This window comes from Rhineura floridana, chromosome 2 (genome assembly GCF_030035675.1).
Source record: "Rhineura floridana isolate rRhiFlo1 chromosome 2, rRhiFlo1.hap2, whole genome shotgun sequence".
Lineage (NCBI taxonomy): Eukaryota > Metazoa > Chordata > Lepidosauria > Squamata > Rhineuridae > Rhineura > Rhineura floridana.
In genome coordinates, this window is record NC_084481.1 from 191,312,408 (window position 1) to 191,337,564 (window position 25,157).

At 45.0% G+C, this 25,157-nt stretch overlaps 2 protein-coding genes across 5 annotated transcripts in view; one reads left to right on the top strand and one right to left on the bottom strand.

Annotated features, from left to right (window-relative positions):
- Positions 1–2,268, top strand: part of DLST (dihydrolipoamide S-succinyltransferase) — a 31,641-nt gene extending 29,373 nt beyond the window's left edge. The window contains exons 14-15 of the mRNA XM_061611751.1: positions 245–412; positions 986–2,268. Of these exons, the coding sequence (XP_061467735.1) occupies positions 245–412; positions 986–1,120 (303 nt within the window). The 3' untranslated portion in view covers positions 1,121–2,268. The remainder of the gene's footprint in view (positions 1–244; positions 413–985) is intronic.
- Positions 2,269–4,254: 1,986 nt separating this feature from the next.
- On the bottom strand, positions 4,255–23,539 carry RPS6KL1 (ribosomal protein S6 kinase like 1). Of its 4 annotated transcripts, none has more exons than XM_061611748.1 (11): positions 23,171–23,539; positions 21,670–21,992; positions 19,923–20,047; positions 14,146–14,238; positions 13,217–13,264; positions 9,595–9,727; positions 7,122–8,084; positions 6,340–6,429; positions 5,957–6,039; positions 5,534–5,629; positions 4,255–5,412 (listed from the first exon to the last, which is right to left on the bottom strand). In XM_061611748.1, the coding sequence occupies exons 2-11, from the start codon at positions 21,902–21,904 to the stop codon at positions 5,299–5,301; spliced, it is 1,980 nt and encodes a 659-aa protein (XP_061467732.1). In that variant the 5' UTR covers positions 21,905–21,992; positions 23,171–23,539; the 3' UTR covers positions 4,255–5,298. The 4 variants fall into 4 exon arrangements, with proteins under 4 accessions (XP_061467732.1, XP_061467731.1, XP_061467733.1 ...); XM_061611747.1 differs by having other exon boundaries at positions 22,429–23,539; XM_061611749.1 differs by lacking the exons at positions 21,670–21,992; positions 23,171–23,539 and adding an exon at positions 16,198–16,247 and having other exon boundaries at positions 19,923–19,950.
- Between the last annotated feature and the right edge of the window lie 1,618 nt (positions 23,540–25,157).

A 25,157-nucleotide genomic window follows, 5' to 3' on the forward strand; every position in this document is an offset into this window, starting at 1 on the left:
GAACATGACAGCTCCTTTTGCCCTGAGGATATCCTGAAATTATGAATATTAAAGGACTTCCCTTTATAACTTAATATTTGCACTAGTCACTGGGAATTGGCAGATAACTCTTATTACCTTTGCTGTAGTAGAAGGAGCTCGCTGCAGTGTTCACATGTTAGCAATGTTGAGAGCTAGGGACCAGCATCTTTTTCTCCATACCCAACTTGAGCAACTTTTAACATTCTTTTCTTTCTCATTTCAGGCCCGCAAGAATGAGCTTGCCATTGAGGATATGGATGGTGGTACATTCACCATCAGTAATGGCGGGGTATTTGGATCCCTTTTTGGGACGCCCATCATCAATCCCCCTCAGTCCGCTATCTTGGGCATGCATGGCATCTTTGATAGGCCTGTTGCTATTGGAGGCAAAGTATGTACCATTTGGAAAGTTTAAGGGCTTAAGGGGCCTTTGAAACATTGCCTAGCCACTGTGGAGCTCTGTGTGACTGGCTTCTGCTCGGATGACAGGTATATGACCCAGCTTAGGTGGACAAGTCACTTAAACATTATCCTGCCCATGCTGGAGCCACTCATGGCAAAGCATCTCCCACATGGCTAGAGTAATGTTGAATGAGCCCTTGAGTCTAGTAAAATGAAGGGGAAGAAAGTGGAATAGCCTTACTAGGAGGCTTGCCAAGTACAGTAGAAAAGGACCACTAATTGGAAACTTTACCGAGAAGATAAAGGTATATTTGGGAAAGGATTCAGAATTCGAATTGGGGAATGCATGTACAGGAAAAGGTTTCAAAGAGTTTGTATTGGATCCTTTGACATAAGTAACCTCTAGCTCAGGGATATCCCCACATAGGGGGCACTTTCTTAATTATGCAGGGCAAGTGGAATATATAGAATTTAAAATGTAAGGTGCCAGGCTGTGAAGTGGAGTGCTAAGGTGACTACAAAATAAGAAGTTCAGCTTGACAATAGCTTTTCTCTTCTTTAGGTTGAGGTGCGCCCAATGATGTTTGTGGCCCTGACATACGATCACCGGTTGATTGATGGTAGAGAGGCAGTGACTTTTCTGCGCAAGATCAAGGCTGTGGTGGAAGATCCTCGTGTGCTGCTGCTTGACCTGTAAAGAGCAGCAGCAACAGCAGCAGCACGCACACACCCCATCCAGTAGAGCAAGGATGCAGCACCAGCGGATGGAACAGAGGACATTCAGGAATCAGCAGGGCTTTATTCCGGTCGTCTCCTCTCTCTTGTGGCAGGAGGTGCTTTGAAAGAAACCCCCAAGGGTGGTGCGCTACCCACCTTTCCTGCCTCTTTCCAAAGATGGTTCATTTTCTTCCCAGGGCAGACAAGCAAATGTCATTACCTGCTCAGATATAACCTACCAACCCCCCCTGCCTCTTTCTCACTCCAGATAGATGTAGCCTCACTTCTCTCTTGAGATCTAATGGGAACAGAAGTTACCTGCTGCTTGGCTAGAGCTTTCCTCCAAGCAGCTCTTGCACAGAATTTCAGCTTTAATTCAGTATCACCAGGGCAGCTGTCAGAGGAGGGGGAAAGGTTGCCGCTGGCTCACTGCTTTACTTGAAGGCTCTCTTGCACAGCAAAGCTAACATGGGGCCCTCTAGGGTGACTGTTGCAGTGCCTGACCTTATATGCCTCTGGTAACGGAGAGTGAATCTGTACTCCAGCCACCTTGTGGTTTTTTTACCTTAACAGGAGTGAGGCACTCCCACGGCTTCCTGCCTCCACAGCCATTATGCAGATCCTGTACTACTAGTGAGAGGCAGTTTGAAGGATTGTTTTCAGGGGTCTTCCTCTATCTCATCCCTTCAAGAGAAAGTAGGTGGCAGTAGCAGCACTCTTTCTCTCCCACTTTGAGTTGTTTCTTTTCTTCTTACCTCTGGTAGGGCAGAATCGATGCCCCTCCTGGCCATCAGGACCGGTTCGAATTGACGGGCTGCTGGAGATTAGTGGGAGGTTACATCCTCCTTCAACTGCCCTACATTCCATCTAATCTTCATTGGATGGTTTTATCAACTTCCTGGCTGCAATGGGATGGTAATGTGGGTAGAGACTAGGTAGTTGTGTGTGGCAAATACCCCAACCTAAGGCTGCTGGTTTATGGGGACATATCCTTAGAACAATAGTGTGCACATGTATTGTTGAGTGAGAGGGTTGCCTGCAGGGTTTATTATTCTCATCTGCCGCACAGAACTTGTAATTAAAGTATTTAACATGACAGATTTTAAACAAAATAAAAGAAGAAAGTTATGTGTGTGAGTGTGAATGAGAGAAATTAAACAGGGGGTGGGGGGGTTAGGGTTTAGAGCAGGCAAGACTTTAAAGGTGTCCCTCAACTCTTTATAAGCACAAAGGAAAAGAAACTGAGCTGTGTTTGCCTCGGTCCTTCTGACTTTCACAGAGGGGGGAAATTTGATAGTAGTGGAATTGTCAATGTATCATGTGAGCTGCCTCATTCTAGATCGGTTCAGGTGTGATGCCAAATCAGTAGAGCTATGTGAACAAGCTCTGTTCTAGCATACTCCCCCCACCTCCATTGGCTGTTAAATCAAAACCAATAGTTTAATGTTACACCCAAACCAGGAAAAGCGTAGCTACCCCACAAACCTAGTTCAAATTGAGTTGCTGTCCTCATTTGCAAGTGAACCATTGTTTTTCTGGTTCTGTGACAGCAAACTATGATTTGAAGCTCTGCATCGTAGGGCTGCCCGTTTTCTGTAGGAAGGTTTTAGGGTATGCCTATTGTAGAAGTAATGTATTTTAAATGTTAGGCTGTCCCCTTGAAGCATTTTGGTAACTGAAGACATGAGAGACGGTGGGATTTCTGAATGGGACAGTCATAATAGTCTGTCATAGTTAATATTGCCTTTTACGTACCAGGAAAAGACTGTTTGTTCCCTTCCCCCCAAAAAAATCTATACACAATTCAAAACAAATAAAATACTGAGTAAAAAAAAGCAAAAAAAACCCCCATCCCCCAAAAAACACTCAATTTTTTTTTAAATGTGGGAGGGGCAGGGGACAAAGGAGGATGTCTAAGGGTGCCATGATGACCACGTCTGTAACGTTCCTAGACATAAAACAATTGGTGTGTAGTGTTCTGTTCATGGATGGGATCTTGTTAGCTTCTCTCCCCAAAGTTTGGGGGCTCTGGATTGGCATGAGACACTGCTGTTGGAAATATGCTTATAGGAGGGGGGAGCTAATCCAGAAGTGTTTTCTGCTCCCAGCATGTTGGATTGTAGCCACCGAGGCATATCTGCTGTGGTATACAAGCACCTGAAAAAAACTGCTGAAACCAAAGGAAAGGGGTAGATGTAATAATAGGTAGCTCTACAGCTGTAGCTGTCTGTGTGTTCTTTGTACACTTCCTCACCATACAGCTGTGATGTGATTAGATTCCTGAAAGGTTTTCATATAGCAAGTCACCTGCTGTATTTGTCTTGTGTCCATTATGATATATGTTCACTGGGGATTTATTTATTTATAATTTCTGATACTGCTGCTGCTAAAGAAACAAACTTTCTCAGTTTAAATTTAGAAATTACCTGCCTCTTCGTGTGTTGAAAGAGTTAGGCTACTGTTGAGAATAGCTACTGGAACTGCACAGAATTCTATTTAAACATGCCATACAAAGAGAAAACGGACCAGATAATTAAAACAATATGCGGTGTTTAGTAATGGAGTATAGAGTAAGTAGCCTAGGACCCAAGCAGTTAAGTGTAAGCTCAGTGTGTGAACTATATAGGCTCATAGGGAAGAAGTACAGTAACTGTTCCAAGAAAGGCCCAACTGTTGGGGGGGAAATGTGCTATGTATTGCTATCATGTATTTTAGGCTAAGGTGGGAGGATGTTACTCCACTGTTCCTGAGCAACAGTTTTCAGGGGGTGTGGAAGCTTGCTTAGAAATCCATCCATGGGGCATCCTGAAATGGTAGGCAGGGCCTACCTTTGTTGCCATGAGTGGTGTAAGGTATTATCTTTCTTTTCCTCGTGTGTGTGCGCATGCACACACACACACACACACACACAGCATCCATTATGTCTGCTGTATGTGCGTTTTGTGCCAAAAACCAGTCATAATCTAACACCCCTTGACTTGCATGCTGTTTCCAACATACCATGGATGGAACTGTAGTGGTGAACTGTCTCAACTAGTGGAAGCCTTTGTATGGGAGTCTGAGCAAAGCTAACTAGTAATGCCACTAAAGATCCTCCACAAGTGCTTGGTTGTGCTGAGAGCTTTTTATTTTAAAACATTCATTGATAAGAACATGGAAGATCCACAGAGAGTACACAAAAAGAGCCTTTTGCTCACTTTCCCTCTACATAATACCTCATTTCAATTCTGAAGCCAAGTGCGCATGCAAGCTATAAAATATACAAATTGTAACCCAAGACTTCCATTAGTGGCATTTTAGCAGAAAAGCACTAGTAAGCTGGGGCTGATGGGGTCAAGCAGGTATAGAAGTAAGATGCTTCAAGGTTAAAAGAGAGAGGAGTCCGGTGTGATAAGTGGTAGAGCAGATAGTGTTGCAGTGCAAGGAACTATTGGAAGAATATCACTGGAAAGCCAAACTGAATTAATGTGGGGTGGGGCAAGCAAGTAAAACATAAGGGAGAAAGCTACCCCTTTTGGCCACATCTGGTTTGGGAAAACCTATTTAGAGTAAGATATGGTGAGATCCTCAGTAAAGACTCAGCGTTTTGGTTTTACAAATAAACCATGCTTGTATAAACCATGCTTGGGGATCATCTGGCAGGGGCATAGTCCAGCAGACAAACAGGCAGGTGCTACCAGGGGGTAGCCAACATGGTGCCTCCCATAATCCCTGACTATAGGCCATGCTGGCTGAAGATGATGGGAGTTGGTCCAACAGCATGTGGATGGCACCTTGCTGGCCACCCCTGCCTTACAAGGGTGTTCATAATCTTTGACCAGTGTTGAATTTTTTGAAGATAATTCTAGCAGGTTAAATCCCACCAAGCTGAATTTGATCCCTGTAGTTGCTATTGGCTAGGAAGCAGAATAGGTGCAACTCAACTCTGAAAAATCTAGGTCCTGTCCAGCCCAACTCTGTGGATTTCCCCCTGAGCAACAGCACTGTAGGCACCACCTAGGTTCACAAGACCCAGGACATTTCTTTAATCCAGGAGACGTGTTTTTGGAAGGGCTTTGGGATCATCTGGCAGGGGCATAGTCCAGCAGACAAACAGGCAGGTGCTACATTCTGGAAGCATAGCTCCCCTCCATCCCCCCAAAATCTCTTGGTTGGTTCTTAATATGCAACCAGCTTGTTCCATTGGATGGTGCTGAAGAAGGGGTGTGCCTTGATCCTGTTCACCCCATCTTCACCAGATCCCAAACGTTGCTTGGGATCATACTGCAGCAGCTGGAAAGAGAACAAGGGGAAGAGTAGTTCAGACTCCTAATATATCCCCAAAACCTGTTTGTCTGACATGCTTTTTGAAACCATTCTTCAATCTGTAATGCTAGTAGGCCAGCATCCTCACCTCTGAAACCAGGGAAGATGCAGATTGGCTGAGCTTTTCTGGAAGATGAAGCTGGGTGTGAGGATGAATCCCTGAGGGGTGATTCTGGGATAAAGACTGTAAGAAATAAACATAACTATTGGAAACCAGATTATCCTGCAGCAAAGGCTGCTAATGCTAAGGACAGTAAACTGAAAATAATCCAGTTTGCCCATGCCAATTAAGTAAGTAGTTGAGTCCATGGTTCAGCCAGTCCACATCAGCAATGCTTAACACTTCCCAAGAAGGAAGTGAAAGATTCTAAGGCTCAAATGCAGTTTGTCATGCGCCTAGTCGTAATCACTGATGTTAATGCTGTACATAGCACCACAACAACTAAAAGCTTTCTATTTTCCCTAATATTGATTTGCATGCCTAGATGTAACACAATTTCAAACTACTCACTGTTCCACTCAGTAACTCATAGAGCAGTGCCCCCAAACTCCACCAGTCACAAGCTTCTGTCAGCTCAGCAATTCCACCCACTTCTGCAGAGAAGAGAACATGCATTTCAGAAAGGTGCTGAAAAACAGCTTTGGCAGAAGCCTTTACCTGCTTCAGTAACCACCTGGTTAAGACCTATAAAGGGATTGTAGTCACAACGAGAGGTGTCTTGGTCAGCTTGCATGTTTTATTTATTTAAAAGCATTTATACACCGCTTAATATTTTAAAATCTCTAAGTGGTGTACAATATTTAAGAAATCATTAAAACAAATGCACAACCTCAAACCAATAAAAGTATAAAAGCATCTGCAGAGGGCAAGGGTTGAGCGGATCTTGCCATTACCTGGCGCACAGTACAAGTCTTCCAGTGCCTTGTTGCAATACTGTGGCTCCACTTCAGTCCACTGGCCAAAGTATGTGAGACGGATGTGACCTATGAACCCACAAGAACGACAAGATAGGATATGCAAAGCCAAAAAGTACAGGAGGCATCAGAAGCCCCTATTCACCTTTCTGCTATTTACCTCCCTAAGCTGGTAGCTTTACAGCTTTGACTGTAGGCAGAGCTGGTGTCTGTTTACAGAGGCAAGATAACACCAAACAGAATGAATGGTGGGGTGGTATAAAATAATGGAAGTATCTTTTTCTCCTGGTTTCTGAACACTGACAAATCCCCATTAAACCTGTCCTCAGGCACCCGTTTTATTAAATGGCAATACATACTGAGGAAAGAAACAGGTAATGTTAAATAACTCTCTAGAGAAACATGGTCCAAGTGACTTCAAAACCAAAATGTCAATAATGTGACCAAACTGAAATACAGACTTGGGGACAGGGGAGCCTTTTCTCAGTGAACAGAGATGAAATGCAAGCCGAATGTTCCTCCTTGTATGAGAGTGTTTTGGTCTCAACCACTTTCCCCTGAGGGAATTTGGCCCTGGGCTGTATGTCTGTGCCGCCGGCCCCCCAACAATAGTGATTTCCCCTCCCCTTGGCACCAATCATTTCAGAAAGCTCAAGGAAAAGGGAGCAGTAACAGATGTTTTCCCAAATGAAAGCAAATATTAGTTACTCTAGATGACAGACTAGAGCTTTCATTCAACCTATTCTCAGGAGAAAACGTACCAGTATCATCCAGTAACAGGTTTCGTGGATTGAGATCCTGGCACAGGATCCCCTGTTGGTGGAGACCCTCCAGAGCCAAAACCATTTCAGCCGCCCAAAGTTGGATTTGGTCCTCATTTATGTCCCAGACTCCAAGGCCATTCCTTTGGGTAGCCTGGTGTGCTGGAGACCCAGATTGCCTTGGTGGTGGCTGGCTTTTGTGCTGTTTGTGTTCAATAATTAATTCTTTCTGCCCAAGGCTCCTGTCTCTCATTTGTGTCATGTCCCATTGGTTCTCCTGACTGCAGTGGTTCTGCAGAAGACTTCCAGTATGTGCCTGTCTTTGGCCTGGGAAAGATGCTGCAGAATGTGCAAGCCTCGGTATTCGGTGACACGGAGTTTCTGTCTTTGGCAAATTGCATCCTCTTGCTGTCTTCAGGACAGACTGGCTGGGCCTCTCACCTGCTTGTTGTTTTGGTTCCTGCTGGGGGGTAGCTTTCTCAGATATGCTGTCAATTATGGTGAGTGAGTCACAAGACCGGAAATTCAGCCTGTGGCTGACCAAGTGGCCATGTCCCTGATGCACTGGTTTTAAATGAGATTGTGTAGCATCAGACAAAATGTGTGTCACACTTAAATCCTTCCCTCCAATAAATCCCCATGGTCCAACAGCAGGTGCAACATGCCACTTGTTAGTCACTGCTCTGGCTTGCAGGTGATCAAGCAACTGCTTCCGAGACAGTGAACCATCGGCACTTCTCAACAGATGGTGTCTCACTCCAGTAGGGATCTGGCTAGCACTGTTCTCAGGGTAGAAGTTACAGCTCTTCTGGGACTTGGAATCAGCTTCCTGAGAGTTTCCTATAAGCCTATCCTCACTGGTGTGTCCCAAGACCAAGCTGAGCTTTGGACTCAATATTTTGGAGCTGTCAGAGGAATTATGCTGGTAATGCTGTGAGCAAAGATGGAACCAGAGGGTTCCCCCTGTGGGGAAAAGGAAGAAGAAGAAGAAGAAGAAGAGCTTATCAAGAATATGTCAACTCCCAGACCCCAACAGCTGTGCTGCTTCATTCATTATCCCGGCCGTTCCAGTTGTCTGCTTGCCTGACACTAGGCTGCAGAAATTAAAGACTGGCGAGGGGATAGAGAAATTTTCTGTATGTTTCAGATAATCTCTTTTACTGAACCAACTACTGGGAGCAAAAGGCAGCAAGCTTTCATACTGCAGAGAAAACTTTTTTCCAGGCAGGATTAATAAAAGCTTACTTAGTGTTCCATGTCTCATTCCTGCCTGAAGAAAAATGTTTGCTAACCCACTGTATCTCTGCAGTCAGGCTGGTAAAGAGATACCTAAATTCTAAACCATTTTGGATTCCACAGGACAGCAACTCTTGCAACAATTCCCCAGAGAAGAAGCACCCAAGATTTCTGGCAAGAGAATCCTGGATACCACGTGCCCAAGAGTTTCCAAACCATCTCAGGTTAACTACGATACAGTGGATGACCTGCAACCAAAAATACACACAATGAACTGCTATAGGCTAAAGGACAGCAGATGTCACAATAATTGTCTACTCTACAAACCACAAAGCCAGCTCTCAGCTGGGACCTAGGGGTGGTGGTGGAAGAAATCTTATCAATAAACAGACTATACTGGCTAATTCCAATGTTACATTGCATCAGACCAGTGCCTGTTCTTTCTGACATGTTGAAGACTTGCATATTTGTTCACTTTTCATCTAGGTCTGCTCTAGCAACATTAAGTGGACTACAGCAATGTAATGTCTGAACTGATCTGTAGGGAATGAAACGCATTGTATGGGATGGCTGATGGTCTGTTCCCAGCTACTACAAAACCTCTTTGCTCCATATGCATGTGGACACAAGAATCTAAACCCCGCATGCTAGATCCCTGAAGGGGGAAATCAGTTTATAGTTGAGTTGTCCTCTACACTGAATTTTTCATCATCTTCTGGATCTGGCCTGTACTGGAGACTACACTACAAATCTCAGAGGGTTATTTGGGTCCTGAAGAGAAGTAACTCTACTATGCATGTAGTTTACATCTTTCATTATTTTCCCTTGCTTCCATACTGAGCCATCTTAGTCCAACAGCTCCCAGTGATACCAAGTGGTACTTCTCGTGGTATCCAAGTCCAACCTGTTGGAACATCTTTCATATAAAAGCAAAGGTCAGTCCACAAGGGGAAAAAAGTCCAAAACTCAGTTTGGCGATATCTTCATTAAGACCAGCCAAATAAGAACATGAACCTGCTGGATCAGGCCAATGGCCCATCTAGCAGGGCCTGAGCATGACAGCACTCAAACCTCCTGCAGTTTCCAGCAACTGGTATTCAGAAGCATACCTCCAACAGTGGAGGTAGCAGCTTCTCTCACACAAAACAACCTTGTTGGCTTTGAAGCATGCACAAGATTTACCCCAGGTAAGGCTGGAAAACAGGAGTGGATGAATGGCAAATCCTGCCACACTAACCTTTTACATGCTCCAGGTGGAGGAAGATTGAGTCCTCACTTACAGAGTAACACAACAGTTTAGCCATAAAGGGGATTCCATGTGGGATGACTGTCTGTCTTTCACGGGTCTCCACATGGGATTTGGGGAGGCTCTGAAAGGGAACATACAAACAAGAGATGTGGATTGGCTGTCTGGATGTTGCTTGGCCAGAAGAGCCAAGGAGCCTCTCCCAGTGATGCAAAGGCCTATGTTTTCTTCCTATTATAGAGCAAAGATGAAGACTGTGATCTGCAGAGGTCCAGAGCTTTTATTGTTTAATGTAGAGAGCATACAGTATCTCCATACCATTTCCAATCAGTATGCTGGAGCAGCAAATTATTAGCTGACAAATCTGTTGGTGCGCTCTTCCATAAATAACAAACTCAGTGCCTTTCTTGCACTGGCCCTGTACCCTAGTTGGGTAGTACACTGTTGCTAAAGATCTTCATGGTTGCCACAAAATGCCACTGCAATCTACCTCTGGCCTCCAGGAATCCTTTGCATGGTCATTCCCATCCCCCTGAACTCATGCCCTACTGCAGAAGGTAGGCTTGTTGCTGGCCTATGATGTCTGTCTGTCTTGCCTTCTCCCAACAAAACCGACAACATCAGGGAAAGCCCAATACCAAGCAAGCAGGCAGAGAGGCAGCCAGTCCAGGGGCATCTAGCTGGCATCATACATGTGCATCTATTGCTCTGTTCATGTGATACATGCTGCTGATGCAGCCGCAAACAGGTGCCAAACTGAGCAGTGTGCCAGCAGCAGCAAGGTGTTGGGAGGACAAAGCTGCCCTGTAGGCCCCCCCAACCGAGCTTGCAGCCCTCAAGTGCAGTTTAAGTTGCTGTCCTGTTGCCAGTGTTGAAGTAAGATTCAACTGCCAACCTCGTTGGCTTGAGTATGTGGAATTAGGGGTGAGGGAGATGATCTCGTGTTTCATCTCAGGCAGCACCTTATCTTCGGCAAGTTGTTCAGAGGGCAAAGAGGTCACAGGGTCCAGAGTCAGGGCCAAGGCAAAGGGGGTGAGCAACAATCTATCATGATGGGGACTCAATGAAAGGATGAGCAGGGGAAAGTGAAGGATCGCATCAGAGGGCAGACTGCGAGGGATTGGAAATGGAAGAGATACGAAGCGAGCCCTATTGATGCTCAACAAGCCATGAGATCCACCACAAAAAGTGTGAGAAGGTGAACCCAGGAGCCTCACAATTTAGCATTTGAAAATGTAATTCTCCATCTTTGGAGATGGCAGGTGTTGCCATCACTCACCGTATGCTCAGAGGCACATATTACAAAATTCTACCAAGCTACACAGCAAGTGGATTGGACTGTGAAAGACCAACCCAAATTGTGTTTGCATTTTAAAAAACGTGTAGGGCCTTACAATATCTCAGAGAGGAGGTCAGGTCTCCTGCTCACCTGGTGCATTCACTATAGCTCCCCAATTTCCCTGCTTTTTAAAGTTTGATAGAAATACCTGTTGACTATAGGTACGTTAAAAAAAACACAAGGGTTTTTTTTTGCCTATTAGTGAATTTCTCTGCTTTTTAATCCAGGAGGTAAGAAATGGGATCCTGTGCAAGCTTGCTGAGAATGGATTGATCATTTACATGCTTATTGAGTTCAATGGGATTTACTCCCTTGCAATCATGCTTTGGATAGGTGAAACTGGCCATGGGGGAGGGGGAGGGGGAGGAGAGAGGGGAGGCAGTGGGGTGGAAGGGATGGGAGCAGGCAGGGGGAAGAGGAGGACAGGTTTGATAATCTGCATGCTTACTGAGTTCAGTGGAATTTACTCCCATGCAATCACGCTTAGGATAGGTGAAAATGACCATGGGGAGGAAGCGGAGAAGAGGAAGAGAGGGAGGGCTGAAGTGGGCAGAGGAGCGGAAGGGAGGGGAGGAGGAAGGGAGAGGAGGAGGAAGGGAGAGGAGAGGGGAACGAGGGGAAGGAGAGAGGGGGAGCAGAAAGACAGGTCTGATCATTTGCATGCTTTTTGAGTTCAGTGGGATTTACTCCTGTGCAGTCATGCTTAGAATAAGTAAAACTGACCACGTAGGAGGAGAAGGAGGGATAGGGGACAGAAGGAGGAAGGGAGTGGTAGGAGGAAGGGGGGAGAGGATTGGAAGGGGATGGGGGAAGGAAAGAGGTAAAAGGGAGGGGATAGGAGGGCGGAGGAGGGGAGAGCAGGTTGATCATATGCATGCTTTTTGAGTTCAGTGGGATTTACTCCTGTACAGTCATGCTTAGGAAAGGTGAAACTGACTGGGGGAGGGGAGGGGGGGAGGGGGAAGGAGAGAAGAGGAAATTGAGTTGGTGGGCACTGGGCAGAGGGAAAGCCCCTTTCCTTTCCAAAAGGAAAACATTGTGAACAGTATCATTGTTTTTCAGCGTTTCCCCACCTTTTTATTCTACAGCAGGCACATGTAGTCTCCCATCCAAATTTAAATCAACGCTGTTCCTGGCCACATCCATACCAGACCTTTGTTTCACTTTAGACAGTCATAGCTTCCCCCAAGGAATCCTGGGAAGTGTAGTTGTGAAAGGTGCTGAGAGAGTTGCTAGGAGACACCCTATTCCCCTCACAGAGCTACAATCCCCAGAAGAGGGGCTGACTGTCTGGCCACTGGAGCTCTGTCAGGGAAATAGGAGTTGCTCAACAACTGTCAGCACCCTTCACAAACTACACTTCCCTGGATTCTTTGGGGGAAGCCATGACTGTCTAAAGTGAAATAAAAGGCTGGCATGGATGGGGGTGGACCTAATTAGCCAAGCCAAACAGCTGCGAGCCTGGCTTTTAAAACACTGATGGTTCTTACTGTGCATGCCCGACACTATGATAGACTTCAATGTTAAATTTCTTAAATTATTTATTTATTTATTGCATTTGTATACAGCTCCATAGCCGAAGCTCTCTGGGCGTTTTACAACAATATTTAAATATCAGCCATGCATTTTTTTAACTTTTAAACTGCAGAAGATAAACGTCAGAGTATGGGGCAAGATCAGTAATAGGATTACAGGTACCCTGTGAACATGGCTGATTTTTAATTAATTTCAACAAATTATGAGACCACTGACAGAAAAAAGCCCAATAGGGGTCTGGATTTTTTTCCTCTTGTTTTGCAGTTCGTACTTTCGATTCTCTCTGAGCATTTTGTGTATCGCCAAGAAAACTTAGAGGGTTGTTAAGTAAGCGTTTCTCAGTTCAGGACTATATGTTTTGTAAGGTTTTGTTTTGAAATGAGCTTATGGGAGGCAACAGAATGGCATGGGGGATATTTTCAATTTAACATTGCGGAATGTGAAGAATCCACGCTGGCTCTAGTATACAGCAATTCTCATGACTGTATAATAAGCTTTGTTCTTCTAAAAGGAGATGAGGGCTTGTGGTGGGGGAAAAAAAGGAAAGGAAATGTTCAAGAGCATAGTACATGAGAGCTTCCCAAATAGGACATTTATATAGACCTCTGTAACCTCGCAAATACGAAAGACAACAAGGTTAAGACAAGGAAGGTTATTTTCAAGGCTATGTTGGTTCTGCAGTGACACCCCACCAAGGATTGCCAAAGGGAAGGGGGATAAGGGGAAGGAGATACATACCTTCAGTATAAAGGTTCCCCCAGTAGCTGGATTCTGCACTATCTGTACCTACAAGGAACACAAAAGCACAAGTTAGCTGTGACTCTCTCAAGGACTGCCTGCTACATATAGGAACCTGTGAATAAGAGTATCTGAGGAGGCCCTATTTGAAATCATCCCAACAGCTGAAGCTGGGTGGGTGGGAAGAGAAGAATGGGCCTCATCTATGGGACACCCTCCCTCAATCTGCATGCCTCTAGTTTGTGTTTTAGGCACTAGATGAAGGGAAAACATTTTTTAAAAATTTGTTTAGGTATTTTGAATCAGTGTATGTACGGTGGTATTTAATGCCAATCCTACTTAGAGCAGACCCATTGAAGTTATTAAAAATGGCTAAAATAGGTTCATTAATTTCAACAGGTCTACCCTGAATAGAACTTAGCTGAACACAACCCATTGTTTTGTTGTTTCCTGCTGCTTTTTAAAGCTTTAGCTGCATTTTTTCTGTATTGTTGCAGTTATTTTATAGTACTGCTTTTAGTTTTGCTTATTATTTATTTCACATTTTGCTCTATACACCATAAGATGTCTTGAAAATTTGTATTGACAGGAGCCTCAGTAAAAGTGTAACTAACTGACTGAATCCCGTTACACCTTACAGACTGGATTTTATCCAGTCTGGACCCCATTTCATCTGATGCAAGATGTAATGAGGATGCTCTAGTGCAGGGATGGGGAAACAGCGGCCCTCAAGATGCTATTGGACTACCACTGCCCTCAGCCCCAGCCAACATGGCCAATGGTCAGGGATGATGAGAGTCGGAATCCAAAACCTCTGGAGGGCACCAGTTTGGGGAAAGCTAGCTTAGTCTTTAAGTGCCCAAAATTCTTGTTTTTCCTACCACTGCCTAAGGTAGTTACTCTTCTGAATCTCAAGTGCAAATAGTTACCTTATCAATTATTCCCACAACTTTACAGTGCCTCAGGTTCTCTACTGGTGTGCTCAATGTCCTAATTGGCCGAAAGCGAAGACTGCTGTAACCCTGTCAATCAATAAGAATGAAGAGACATCTTAATTTGAGAAATTATGGAGTGTGGAGTGAAGTGGAAACTAACAGTACTCATTTAATTTTTAAAAAGCCCTTGGGAAGCCAACTGAGTTGCTACACATCCAATGCAATAATAGGGCTTGGGGCATTCAGCCTTGCTTCGGATCCTTCCTTTGACTACCCACACAAAACTCCTGTCTGCCTGATGTCACCTCTAAGCAAAAGAATCCTGCTGAGCATCATTCTTATTTCTGAGCTGAACGTACATTTACAAGACTTCTCTGCAGACACATCAGCAAGGTATTTCTTTGGTCCAAGTGCCTGTCAAGGTTGCACAGCAAACCTATGCAGTCCTGAGCTATTTCCAGACAGATGGTTCCTTGCACTACCCAATCACCACTCTTACACTGTAAGCCAGAAACAGAACTAAAGTCAATTGTGTTATCAGAAGCATTGTGCTTTTTCTTTGTGTGCGTCCTACTAGGTTTTGTCTGTACCAGCTCAGTACACAATCAACAATCCTTCTGGTGGGCAGCATTTTATGACCCCCATTATACTTTTTTAATCCATCTTTTAATTATTGCTAAAAAGCTGTTCAGGCTAATTTTTAAAAAACAAAACAAAGGTATACTGCTATTAACACTATACTAATCCTAATTTTGAAAAATATTTTTTAACAAGTTCTAGTCACTGCCATCTTAGCAATATGACCAGAAAGTTGGGTTTTTGAGACACACAGCGAGAAAAAACATTGTCGTATTATCATGTTACAGCGCTGTACATCTCTTTCAGTAACATAAAAATTATGCCCAGAAAGGCATTTTTAGCAATGATTAAATTATTGATTAAAAACAAAGGTCCTAAAATGGTGCCTGCTCCAAATGCTATGCAACAGCTGCAGTAGGTTCACCTTCCCAGTAGTTTACTCCCATATGAAAAATCCGACTCTTTAAAAAAGGGTAATGTTAAAGGCATCTACACCAGTGGAGGCTGTGCTACTATAAAGAAAGGCAGACTTTGGCCTAAGGAAATACAAAATAATCACAGAGGAAATACAGGATGACAATGATTGGATTATTTTATTGTTTAGATTTATTAGTCGCTCGATACCTGAAGGACCCCAAGAGACTTACACAATGTTAAAACAAAACAAATAAAAAACAAAAACATAACAATAAACACAATAGTACCACCCCCACACAGCCACAGGAAGGTTTGGCAGCATATTAAAAACAAAACATCTCAAACTATCAAATGCCTGGAAGAAAAGGTATGTCTTTACCTGATGCCAAAAAAATGTCAATGAGGCACCAGGCGGACCTCACTGGGGAGCATATTCCACAGATCGGGAGCCATAACTGAAAAGGCTCTCTCCCTTGTCACCACCCCCTGAACTTCCCTCAAAAAGGGACCTGGAGAATGGCCTCAGAGGAAGATCTAAGGGTCCAGGTAGGTTCATATTGGGAGAGGCCTTCCAAAAAATATCGGGGTCCTGAGCTGTAAAGTTTTATAGGTGAAAAGCAGTTCTTTGAATTGGGCTCAGAAGCGTATAGGCAGCCAATGCAATTGGAAGGATAGGTGTTGTATGCTCTGTTCACCTTGAACCCGTCAACTGAAGCTTCTGAACAGTTTTCAAAGGCAGCCCTACTTAAAGCACATTGCAATAATCCAACCTTGAGATTACCAGAACATAGATTACTGTAACCAGATTATCCCTATCCAGATAGGGTCACAATTGGGCCACCAGCGTAAGCTGATAGAAGGCACTGAGGTCACCTGTGCCTCAAGTGACAGCAGTGGATCCAGAAGAACCCCAAACTATGAACCTGCTCCTTCAGAGGGAGTGTGACCCTCATCTACAGCAGGCTGCACACTACTCAGCCAATCAGAGGAACCACCCACCAACAGCATCTCAGTCTCGTTTGGATTAAGTTTCAGTTTATTGGCCCTCACCCAGTCCATTATCGCAACCAAGCACTGATTCAGCACATCCACTTCCTCACCTGCAGAGGATGTAAAGGAGAAATAGAACTGTGTATCATCAGCACACTGATGACGGCACACTTCAAAACTCTGTATGACCCCATTCAGCAGTTTCATGTAAATGTTAAACAACATGGTGGACCCCTGTGGGACCCCATACTGGAGAGCCCATGGAGTCGAGCAATACTCGCGAAGAACCATCTTCTGGAGCTGGCCATCCAAGTAAGAATGGAACCATGGCAATGCGGTGCCCCCAATATCCAACTCCAACAGTTGCCCCAGAAGGATACCATGATCAATCATAGCAAAAGCCACTGAAAGATCAAGGAGGATCAACAGAGTCACATTCTGTCTCTCTCCCAACACAGGTCATCACACAGAATGACCAAGGCAGTTTCAGTACCAAACCCAGGCCTGAATCCCAATTGAAATGGATCTAGAAAATCTGTCTCCTCTAAGAGTACCTAGCTGGCAACCACCCTCTCAAGAACCTTGCCCAGAAAGAGGGCATTTGCTACTGGTCTAAAATGATTAGGATCTTCTGGGTCCAGAGAAGGCTTCTTCAGGAGTGCTCTTACCACCATCTCTTTCAAGCAGCCTGGGACCACTCCTTCTTGGAGAGAAGCATTAATTATCTCCCTGGTCCACCCAGCTGTCCCCTCCCTGGCACATTTTATCAGCCATGAAGGGCAAGGGTCCAAGACACAGGTGGTTGCGCGGACCCAACCAAATACCTTGTCCATGTCCTCAGGCCACCGCAACTGAAACTCATCCAAAGGCATTGGACAAGAAAGTGCTCCAGACACCTCACTTGGATCATCAGCATCAACAATGGAGTCCAAATCCCAGTGGATGGAAACAATTTTATCCTCAAAATGCTTAGCAAACATGTCACAGTGGGCTTTAGATGGCTCTACCACCTCCCAGGGCCAGTGTTCAGTAAGCCCTTAGCCACTCTAAAGAGCTCAGCTGGACAGCAAGCTGAGGATGCAATGGAGGTGGAGAAGTAAGTTTTCCTTGTAGCCTTCACTGCCACCGAGTACCAGTGTTCAGTTACATTCATTAGTTTTTCTCCACCTGTGCTCAAGCTGTCTCCCTTCTCGCTTCATTGCTCTTAGCTCCAGGGTATACCATGGAGCTTTCTGAGCTCTGCCAGTTGGGAGAAGATGCTCAGGTGCAATTCTGTCAATCACCTGGGTCATCTCTGTATTCCACAGATCAACCAGGGCTTCTGGAACCATCTGGAAAACTCCCCAGAGCCCTCTGAAAACGAATAGGATCCATCAGTCTCCGGGGGTTGACTATCCTAATAGGTCCCCCACCCCTGCAGAGGGAAAGGGCCACTGTAAGTCTAAAGCTCACCAGCAGGTGATCTGACCATGGCACAGGGACTGTTTATACGACCCCCATCTTCAGATCACCTTCTCTCTGTCCAATTGAGAAAACCAAATCCAGAGTGTGCCCTGCTACATGTGTTGGCCTGATGACATATTAGGACAGCCCCATGGTTGTCATGGAGATCATGAAGTCATGAGCTGCCCCAGACAGAGTGGGCTCGGCATAAATGTTGATATCTCAACATTCCTCAGCACCATGATCCTCTGGTGCCCTCAGATCCTCAGCACCATGTCCGAGACCACATCTGTCAGCTCAGGTAGGGAGACTGTTGGGCAGTGAGGTGGACAGTACACCAACAGAATCCCCAATCTGTCCTGCTGGCCTAACACAAGGTTCAAGCACTCCAAATTGGCACTCAGATGAACACGGAGCCTGGAGAGCAAGATGGTATTTCTGAAGACCACAGCACCACCACCCCCCGTGGCCCTCAAGCCTACCCTGGTGCTAAAACAAGTACCCGGGTGGACACAACTGGGAGAGGTGAACCCCACCCTGCTCTCCCACCCAGGTCTCGGTTATACATGCCAGATCAGCATCCTCATCCTCGATTAAATTGTGGATCGGAGAGATTTTATTATGGACTGACCTGGCATTGACAAGCAGCACCTGGAGATCAGAGGACAAATTTATTTTATTTATTTATTTATTATTTGATTTATATCCCACCCTTCCTCCCAGCAGGAGCCCAGTTGGCACAGCCCCCACCAAACCTTTGGCTGGAAAAAGGGTCAGAACACGGCACAGGCTGTAACTGCACCACAGTCCAGACTTCAGCCATCTGGATTGAGTTCCCGTCAACTGGCTCACCCTTGATCCAACACCGTATCTCCCCACCCACCCAAGACCACTGAAAATGGACTCCCCTCTGCTACCCCAGAGCAGTCCAGAATTCGGTCTCCCAGGCACATGAAAGACTATAGTTCTTGGCTGCCAAAGGGGGAAAAAAAGAATTCCTCACTCACCCTCCAGCAGATAAAAATAAATAAAAATAAACCATAAACATAAACAGCCCTCTCCGCAGCCCAAGGTCAGTCATGTTGTTTTTGGAATTTCCCACCTCTCCCCCACCGAAGTTCTGGCTTTGAAGCTACAAATCAGTGGGGAAGTAGGTCTTCCTCCAGGGATGGCTGAGAGCCTGTCCTCACAAGGAGGCCACTAGCGAAGGCACAGCAATCACAGATGGCAGCAGTTGCTCTGCAGATGTTCTGGCTACTGTACCTCTCCTGCCGCTGGCTTCATAAAAAGTGAGGGGGCAAAGCATGGTTAAATGCCTAGTACGGAAGCACCCCTGGATTTTAACTCTTTAGCAAAAGATGCTGTTCTAATGCTCATGGTCCTGTCTTTGTCTTTCACAGCTCAAAATAGGAAGTTCTGACCTCATAAAATACATTTATTTTCTTGAACTCCAACAGCACCCTATGTTATGAAATATCCTGGCTGTGAGCTGCTCAAAACATTTACCTACAATTGGGAAATGGCTGAAAACATACTGCTCTACAAGCACAAACAGGTAGCAGCTTCCTCTGGAGATGGCTCGCACTTCTGGAAGCAAAGGAAATAAGCAAAGCCAGGAACACACACCCCTCCTCACACACACACTAACAACCTTTCCCCCCACTTTTTGCAATGTTACAACTCAACACCTGCTGCACAGACCCCATTACTTCAGTCATGCCCTAATTTGCTGTTGCCTGTAGATGTGCACTGAATGGCTATCTAAATTCCTTTAAAACCACTTTGCACATTCCCTAAATCTTTAGTGCAGGGATGGAGAAACTGCAGTTCTCCAGATATGGGTGTCCTCCAACTCCTCTTATCCCCAACCACTGGACTGCTGGCTGAGACAAATGAGAGTTGGGAGCCCATCAACATCCAGAGGACTGGAGTCGTAACTGCAACAGCCATTATTAGCAGGGTATTTTATGCAAATTGTGGAGCATAGGATCTGAATTGGTGCCCCCTTTAATCCTAAATCACACACTACTACAGGCATAGTCAACATAGTGCCCTCTAGATGTTGATGGACTACAATTCCTCAGCCAGCATGGCCATCATTGTCTGGAGGGCACCATGTTAGCTACCCTGTGCTAGTACCACTGCAGAATGTCTGTGTTCAAACAGGATGCAAATCCTGTTCTTGCCCATCATATCTGCTGTTGCCTCATAACCTCATTGCATGCACGTGGGATTTGCTGTTGCGATTTGCCATGTTCCAAATACTTTGATAAGAAGGCAGCCCTTGGAGATCCTACCCTAATCAGGAATCCATTTCCCTCATCCCCCCCCAATTTTTTTACCGTTTCAGTGGAACTTCCATTTCTCAGAGTTCGTTGTAGATGGCAGTTGAAGATCTCTTCCGCACGTTTCAAGTACTGGGTGATCTTCCGCTTCACAGCTTCACGGCGCTCCTTGTTAGGATCAACTGCATGAGAATCCTGTGCATTAATCATTCTTAGCCCTCCTATTTTGTGGTTCTCCCAAGATCCTCAGCAATTCTGACATCACAGCCTTCTTGCTCTACAGCCAAGGCTGTGTATACACCACACTTTTAAAAAGTCAAAATTCTGCACCGAAGCAATCAAAATTCTGTGCCAAAAAAACCGAATTCTGTGATCTTTATAAATTTGCATAATTTCTGCTATTTTGAATCTCTTTTTTTTACAATTATTTCTATTTTGAATTTTTTTTTCTGGTTTTGTCTAGTCAACTGGATGGGCAAGAGCCTAGTCTACACATGCAGAAGAATTTGAGAATGAAGTCGAAGAGTCCTGAACTGGGAGAGTGGACTGACCACTTCAGACTGCAGATGGAGGATTGCATTTCTGAAAACTCCCCTATGTAAAAACCTCCCTACAAACAGAAACGTAACCCAAAAGGAACAGGATGGGGCAGAACCTTTCTTCCAGATGTGCTAGTCCGTATATATATATTTTTACTTTTAGGGATTATCTTTATATGAACTTTAAAAAACCCTGCTATTGCCCACTTGCCGCTTTAAGTGCGACAGTCCATCCTACCACATTCTGCTGCAGAAGCAAAGCAGGGCATTAAAGCCCAAACCTAACTATGGAAATCTTATTCAGGTATTGGCCATTCAAACATGTCTTCACAGCTATAAAGGTTAGAAGTTTGCTTTAAAATAAATGAAATTTCAGATTCTCAGGATGAGGAATTCTGTAACCAGTACCACATTTTGCACGTTTTTCAGCTCTTTCAGATTTTGTTTTTGGATAAAATGAAGTGTTGTGTGATTAGGGCAGACTCTATACTCCATCTTCATTGCCTTGCCTCATGTCCTAACACAAAGATGATCATTATCCACTTATATTCTTCTTCTTCCCCTTTTAGCTGTCAGCTAATCACAACATCACCCCACCATCCTCCTACTGATGATACAGAAATTACTTCTGAAACTTGACTGTACAGCCATGTTAGTCACCACCAAGATGAGCACCTGCATCTTGGTGTAAGGAGCTTTATAAATAGTCTGTCTCAAAAGTGCTGTTCTCCAAAGGTCAAGCACCCAGAAATCCGCTTCCCTGAGATCAATGGAACTTCCAAACAGATGTGCTTGGGAGTGAGCAATGGCAACCTTTGTGGCATTGAACATGGGTCACATGGTATTGTCTCCTACAGTTTGCAGTTTTGGCCTCTATGGCTTTACAAAGCCTTAATAGACACACCCATAAAAGTCACTTGCCCCCCAAAATAAAACTGATAGCTCTCCTACCCACACATATCCACGTTACTGTACATGCATTTGAGCTTTAACATAATTGTCACAGTCTGTACATTGGCATTTAATATCCTTTGGACCTTATTTCCTTCTCCCACAAGTATGTATACTTGCCAGCTTAGGTTAACATTTAATGCATCTAGTGAAGCAGACTTCACTCTATGATAGCTTATGCCATAATAAATTTGTTAAGTCTTTGCCATCAAGATTCTTTGTTATCTCTACATTAGCCACACATCCTCCATGCTCCATCTACCTAAAGGCACCTAGATGTTTCGTAACCCACCCACTCCACTTCCCCTCCATACCTTGAAACCCACTGAGCAGCACATCTACACCATTCTTATAGTGGTTGAAAGCTTCTTCGTAGTCCTCACTCACATCCCGTTCCAACGCCAGACGGATTTGCTTAGCTGCATCCACCAGGTAGTCGCGCTTCCCAGTTCCATGTACATCAACACCGCCTGGCACAACTCGGCTTCGAATTTGCTCAAGATACACTCGAGCCTGGGAGAAAGCTCGAGTACAGGACTCTGAATCCATGCCCAAGCAGGTGCTCAAAAGACTTTAAAAGTGCTGCTTAAAAATTGGCCATTCTCAATAAATCCTTACCAGCCCACTTCCTACAAAGCTTAAGACAAAGACAGAATTAGAAGTGGACAAAAGGGAAGGCGCATCAGCAGGTTAGGGAGAGGGAGAGGGAGGAAAGAGCCGTAGATCAGAGCTAAGAAGCACCAGGACTCAAACAGGAGAAAGGGCTTGCAAGCAACACAGTCTTTGCAGGAGGGCCATCAGTCACCCAATTAGTGATATCATCATTAATTAATTATATGAGTTTTTGTTAATTAAATCACATTTACCTATAAATACAAGTGGTACTGAATTAAAGGGCACACTCATCTGATACTAGACATTCTACCTCAATGGAGAAAGCCTCTTCTAAGATGGTGCCAACTCCCTGTTTTTTGTAAGTACTTTATATTAAAAATAATTAACAATTAATTAAAAAAAACCAGTTTTAATCAATCGTTGGAACCATATCAATCAAATAAATATTGCAGCCTTACTTTTGAAGAGCCCAGGACTTTGAAAACGAGGTGGGGGGTAGGTGAACCGTGTGGGATGTATTAAGATTCACATCAAGTGGGTCGCTGCCACCACTTTTTGGAAGTGAAACTCAAGAGTCTGTTTCTGGTTCTTGTTCCTGCCGCAGACTGGAAACTAAACAGCAGCTGCTAAAGGCATGTCACAGTCGAAGGGTCTGCCTCAGGCCCTTCTACGCTTAGGCAAAAGGGAGCCTCAAGCCAGGAGAGGAACCACAAACCATCGCCCCTTACTACAGGAGCCACCTGGCTATGATAGGCTCCCTATTCTCTCTCCCACGATATGGCTACTAATGCTGGCGCAGCCTGAACTTGGCAAAAGGAAAAAAGAGGAGGAGGAACAGGATCTCTGCATCCGAGAATCCGAGAAGGCGAAAACAAGGAACTGCTGCTAAGAGATCCGTTATGTGGAGACATCTGCTGCTGGCCTTAAAAAAAAACCTTACAAGGGAGATGGCCGCATTCGCCCCCACACACCCCCAGGGAAAGAAGCAAACATGTAGTGCAAAAGCTAAGCTGATGAACCACCCTAGCCTAACCTTAACTCCACCCTAGCCCTGGTCCTAGTGATCGTGGAAGAAAATGCATTGCAACAACCTGCCAGCAAGCACCTTGTCCCGGGGGTGACGTAGATGCGCGCTGGGACTAGGTGGACTGGCAGGGCACGGGTGGGGTGGGAAGGGGTGGGGAGGGGGCAAGGCAGTACCTAAAGGAGCTGTCGTGTCTGGGATGATCGTAGGAATGGGTGTGATGCATACGATTTTCAGCACTTCTTTTCATCTCAGCGCGAACCGGCTTGCCGGTCTAGGAACCAGGTGTAGGTTACACTTGCCGGGTTGTGGTGGTCCATGTTTCCCCCGATTGGCTGCGGATGAGCTCACCATCCACCCTTTAGAATAAAGCACCAATCCTCAGACAGCTGATTCTCGGGCTGCCTCTTAAAGAGCCAGCGGCAAGTTCTGCAGAAGCAGCCTGCAGAGTCCAGGGGACTTTGGAAGGTTGCCCCTACCCCCAGGGAAAGGGTCTTCCGCAGGTGGCGCGGGAGAAAATCCAGCAGAGAAGCTTCGGTAGTCGCCTCCGCTCTGAGCAGAGTCTGGGAAATGGGCGAGGCCAGCAGGGATAGACTGCTGGAACGAATAAAGCAGAAGGGAGCGGGGGGCCGGTCGTTCTCACTCATGGGGGAAATGAAATTGAAACTGCCTCCGGGTGCTTTCTCCCTAAGCAAACGTTTTTAAATATATTTTATTGTCTTCGTTCTTACTTATTTTGACCTGGTTTATGGTCAGAGCACTAATTATATATATATATATATATATATAAATTAACCTTGAGAATATGATTTTATTCCGTGGTAACTGCCTCAGTTTCGGACTGGTATGCCTGCCACACTGTCCAAATTTCTGGGGGAAAGCGCCAGTGCTCACTTTTCTTTTTTGAGGGGGGATTGGAAGCCATTGTGTTCTCTAAACCCTGAACTGTGACTGTGCTTCTAGAAATACACTCTACATATTCAAGAGTGTTCCTTTTTATCATTGTTCCACAAGATCCTCTCTCTGGCTTGAGAGAACAAGGTTGAGGATTTGGGCCTGCAAAGTATGATGAGGAATTTTACACATTCCTCTCTCCCCACTTGTTTTTATACAGCAACGAGAGTGGCTGTATACTATAGCAAGCATGGATTTTTAGCTTTCTGCAGTGTTAAATTGAAAATACCCTCCCATGCCATTGCTTCCCATAAGCATAAAACAAAACCTTACCAAACTTATAGTCCTGAACTCAGAATTGCTAGATTAAAAACTCTCTGAGTTTTCATGGCGATACACACAACAGTCAGAGAGAATAGAGAGTTCAAAGGGTAAAATGAGAAAAAATTCCAGACCCCTGTGGACTTTTTTCTGTCAGTGGTCTCATAATTTGTTGAAATTAATTAAAAATCAGCCATGGTCACAGAGCACCTGTAATCCTATTACTAACCTTGCCCCCATACTCTTGACGTTCATCTTCTGCAGTTTAAAAGTTTTAAAAATGCATGGATGATTTTAATTAATTTAAGAAATTTAACATTGAAGTCTATTATAGTGTTGGGCATGCACAGTAAGAACCATCAGTGTTCTAAAAGCCAGACACACCACTGTTTGGCTTCGCTAATCAGGTGGCCACACCCACATCAGACCTTTATTTCACTTTAGACAGTCATGGTTTCCCCCAAAGAATCCTGGGAAGTGTAGTTTGTGAAGGGTGCTGAGAGAAGTTAGGAGACTCCTATTCTCCTGACAGAGCTCCAGTGGCCAGAGTGGGTTAACAGTCAGCCCCTCTTCTGGGGATTGTAGCTCTGTGAGGGGAACAGGGCCTCTCCTAGCAACTCTCAGCACCCTTCACAAACTATACTTCCCAGGATTCTTTGGAGAAAGCCAGGGCTGTCTAAAGTGAAATAAAGATCTGGTGTGGATATGGCCAGGGACAGCTTTTGTTTAAATTTGGGTGGGAGACTACATGTGCCTGCTGTAGAATAAAAAGTTGGGGAAAACCCTGAAAAACAATAATACTGTTCACATTTTTCCTTTTGGAAAGGAAAGGGACTTTCCCTCTGCCTAGTGCCTGCCCACCCAATCTCCTTCCCTCCCCCCTCCCTGCCCCTCCACCAAGTCAGTAAGCATGTAAATGATCAAACCTCCCCTCCCCTCCTACTCCCT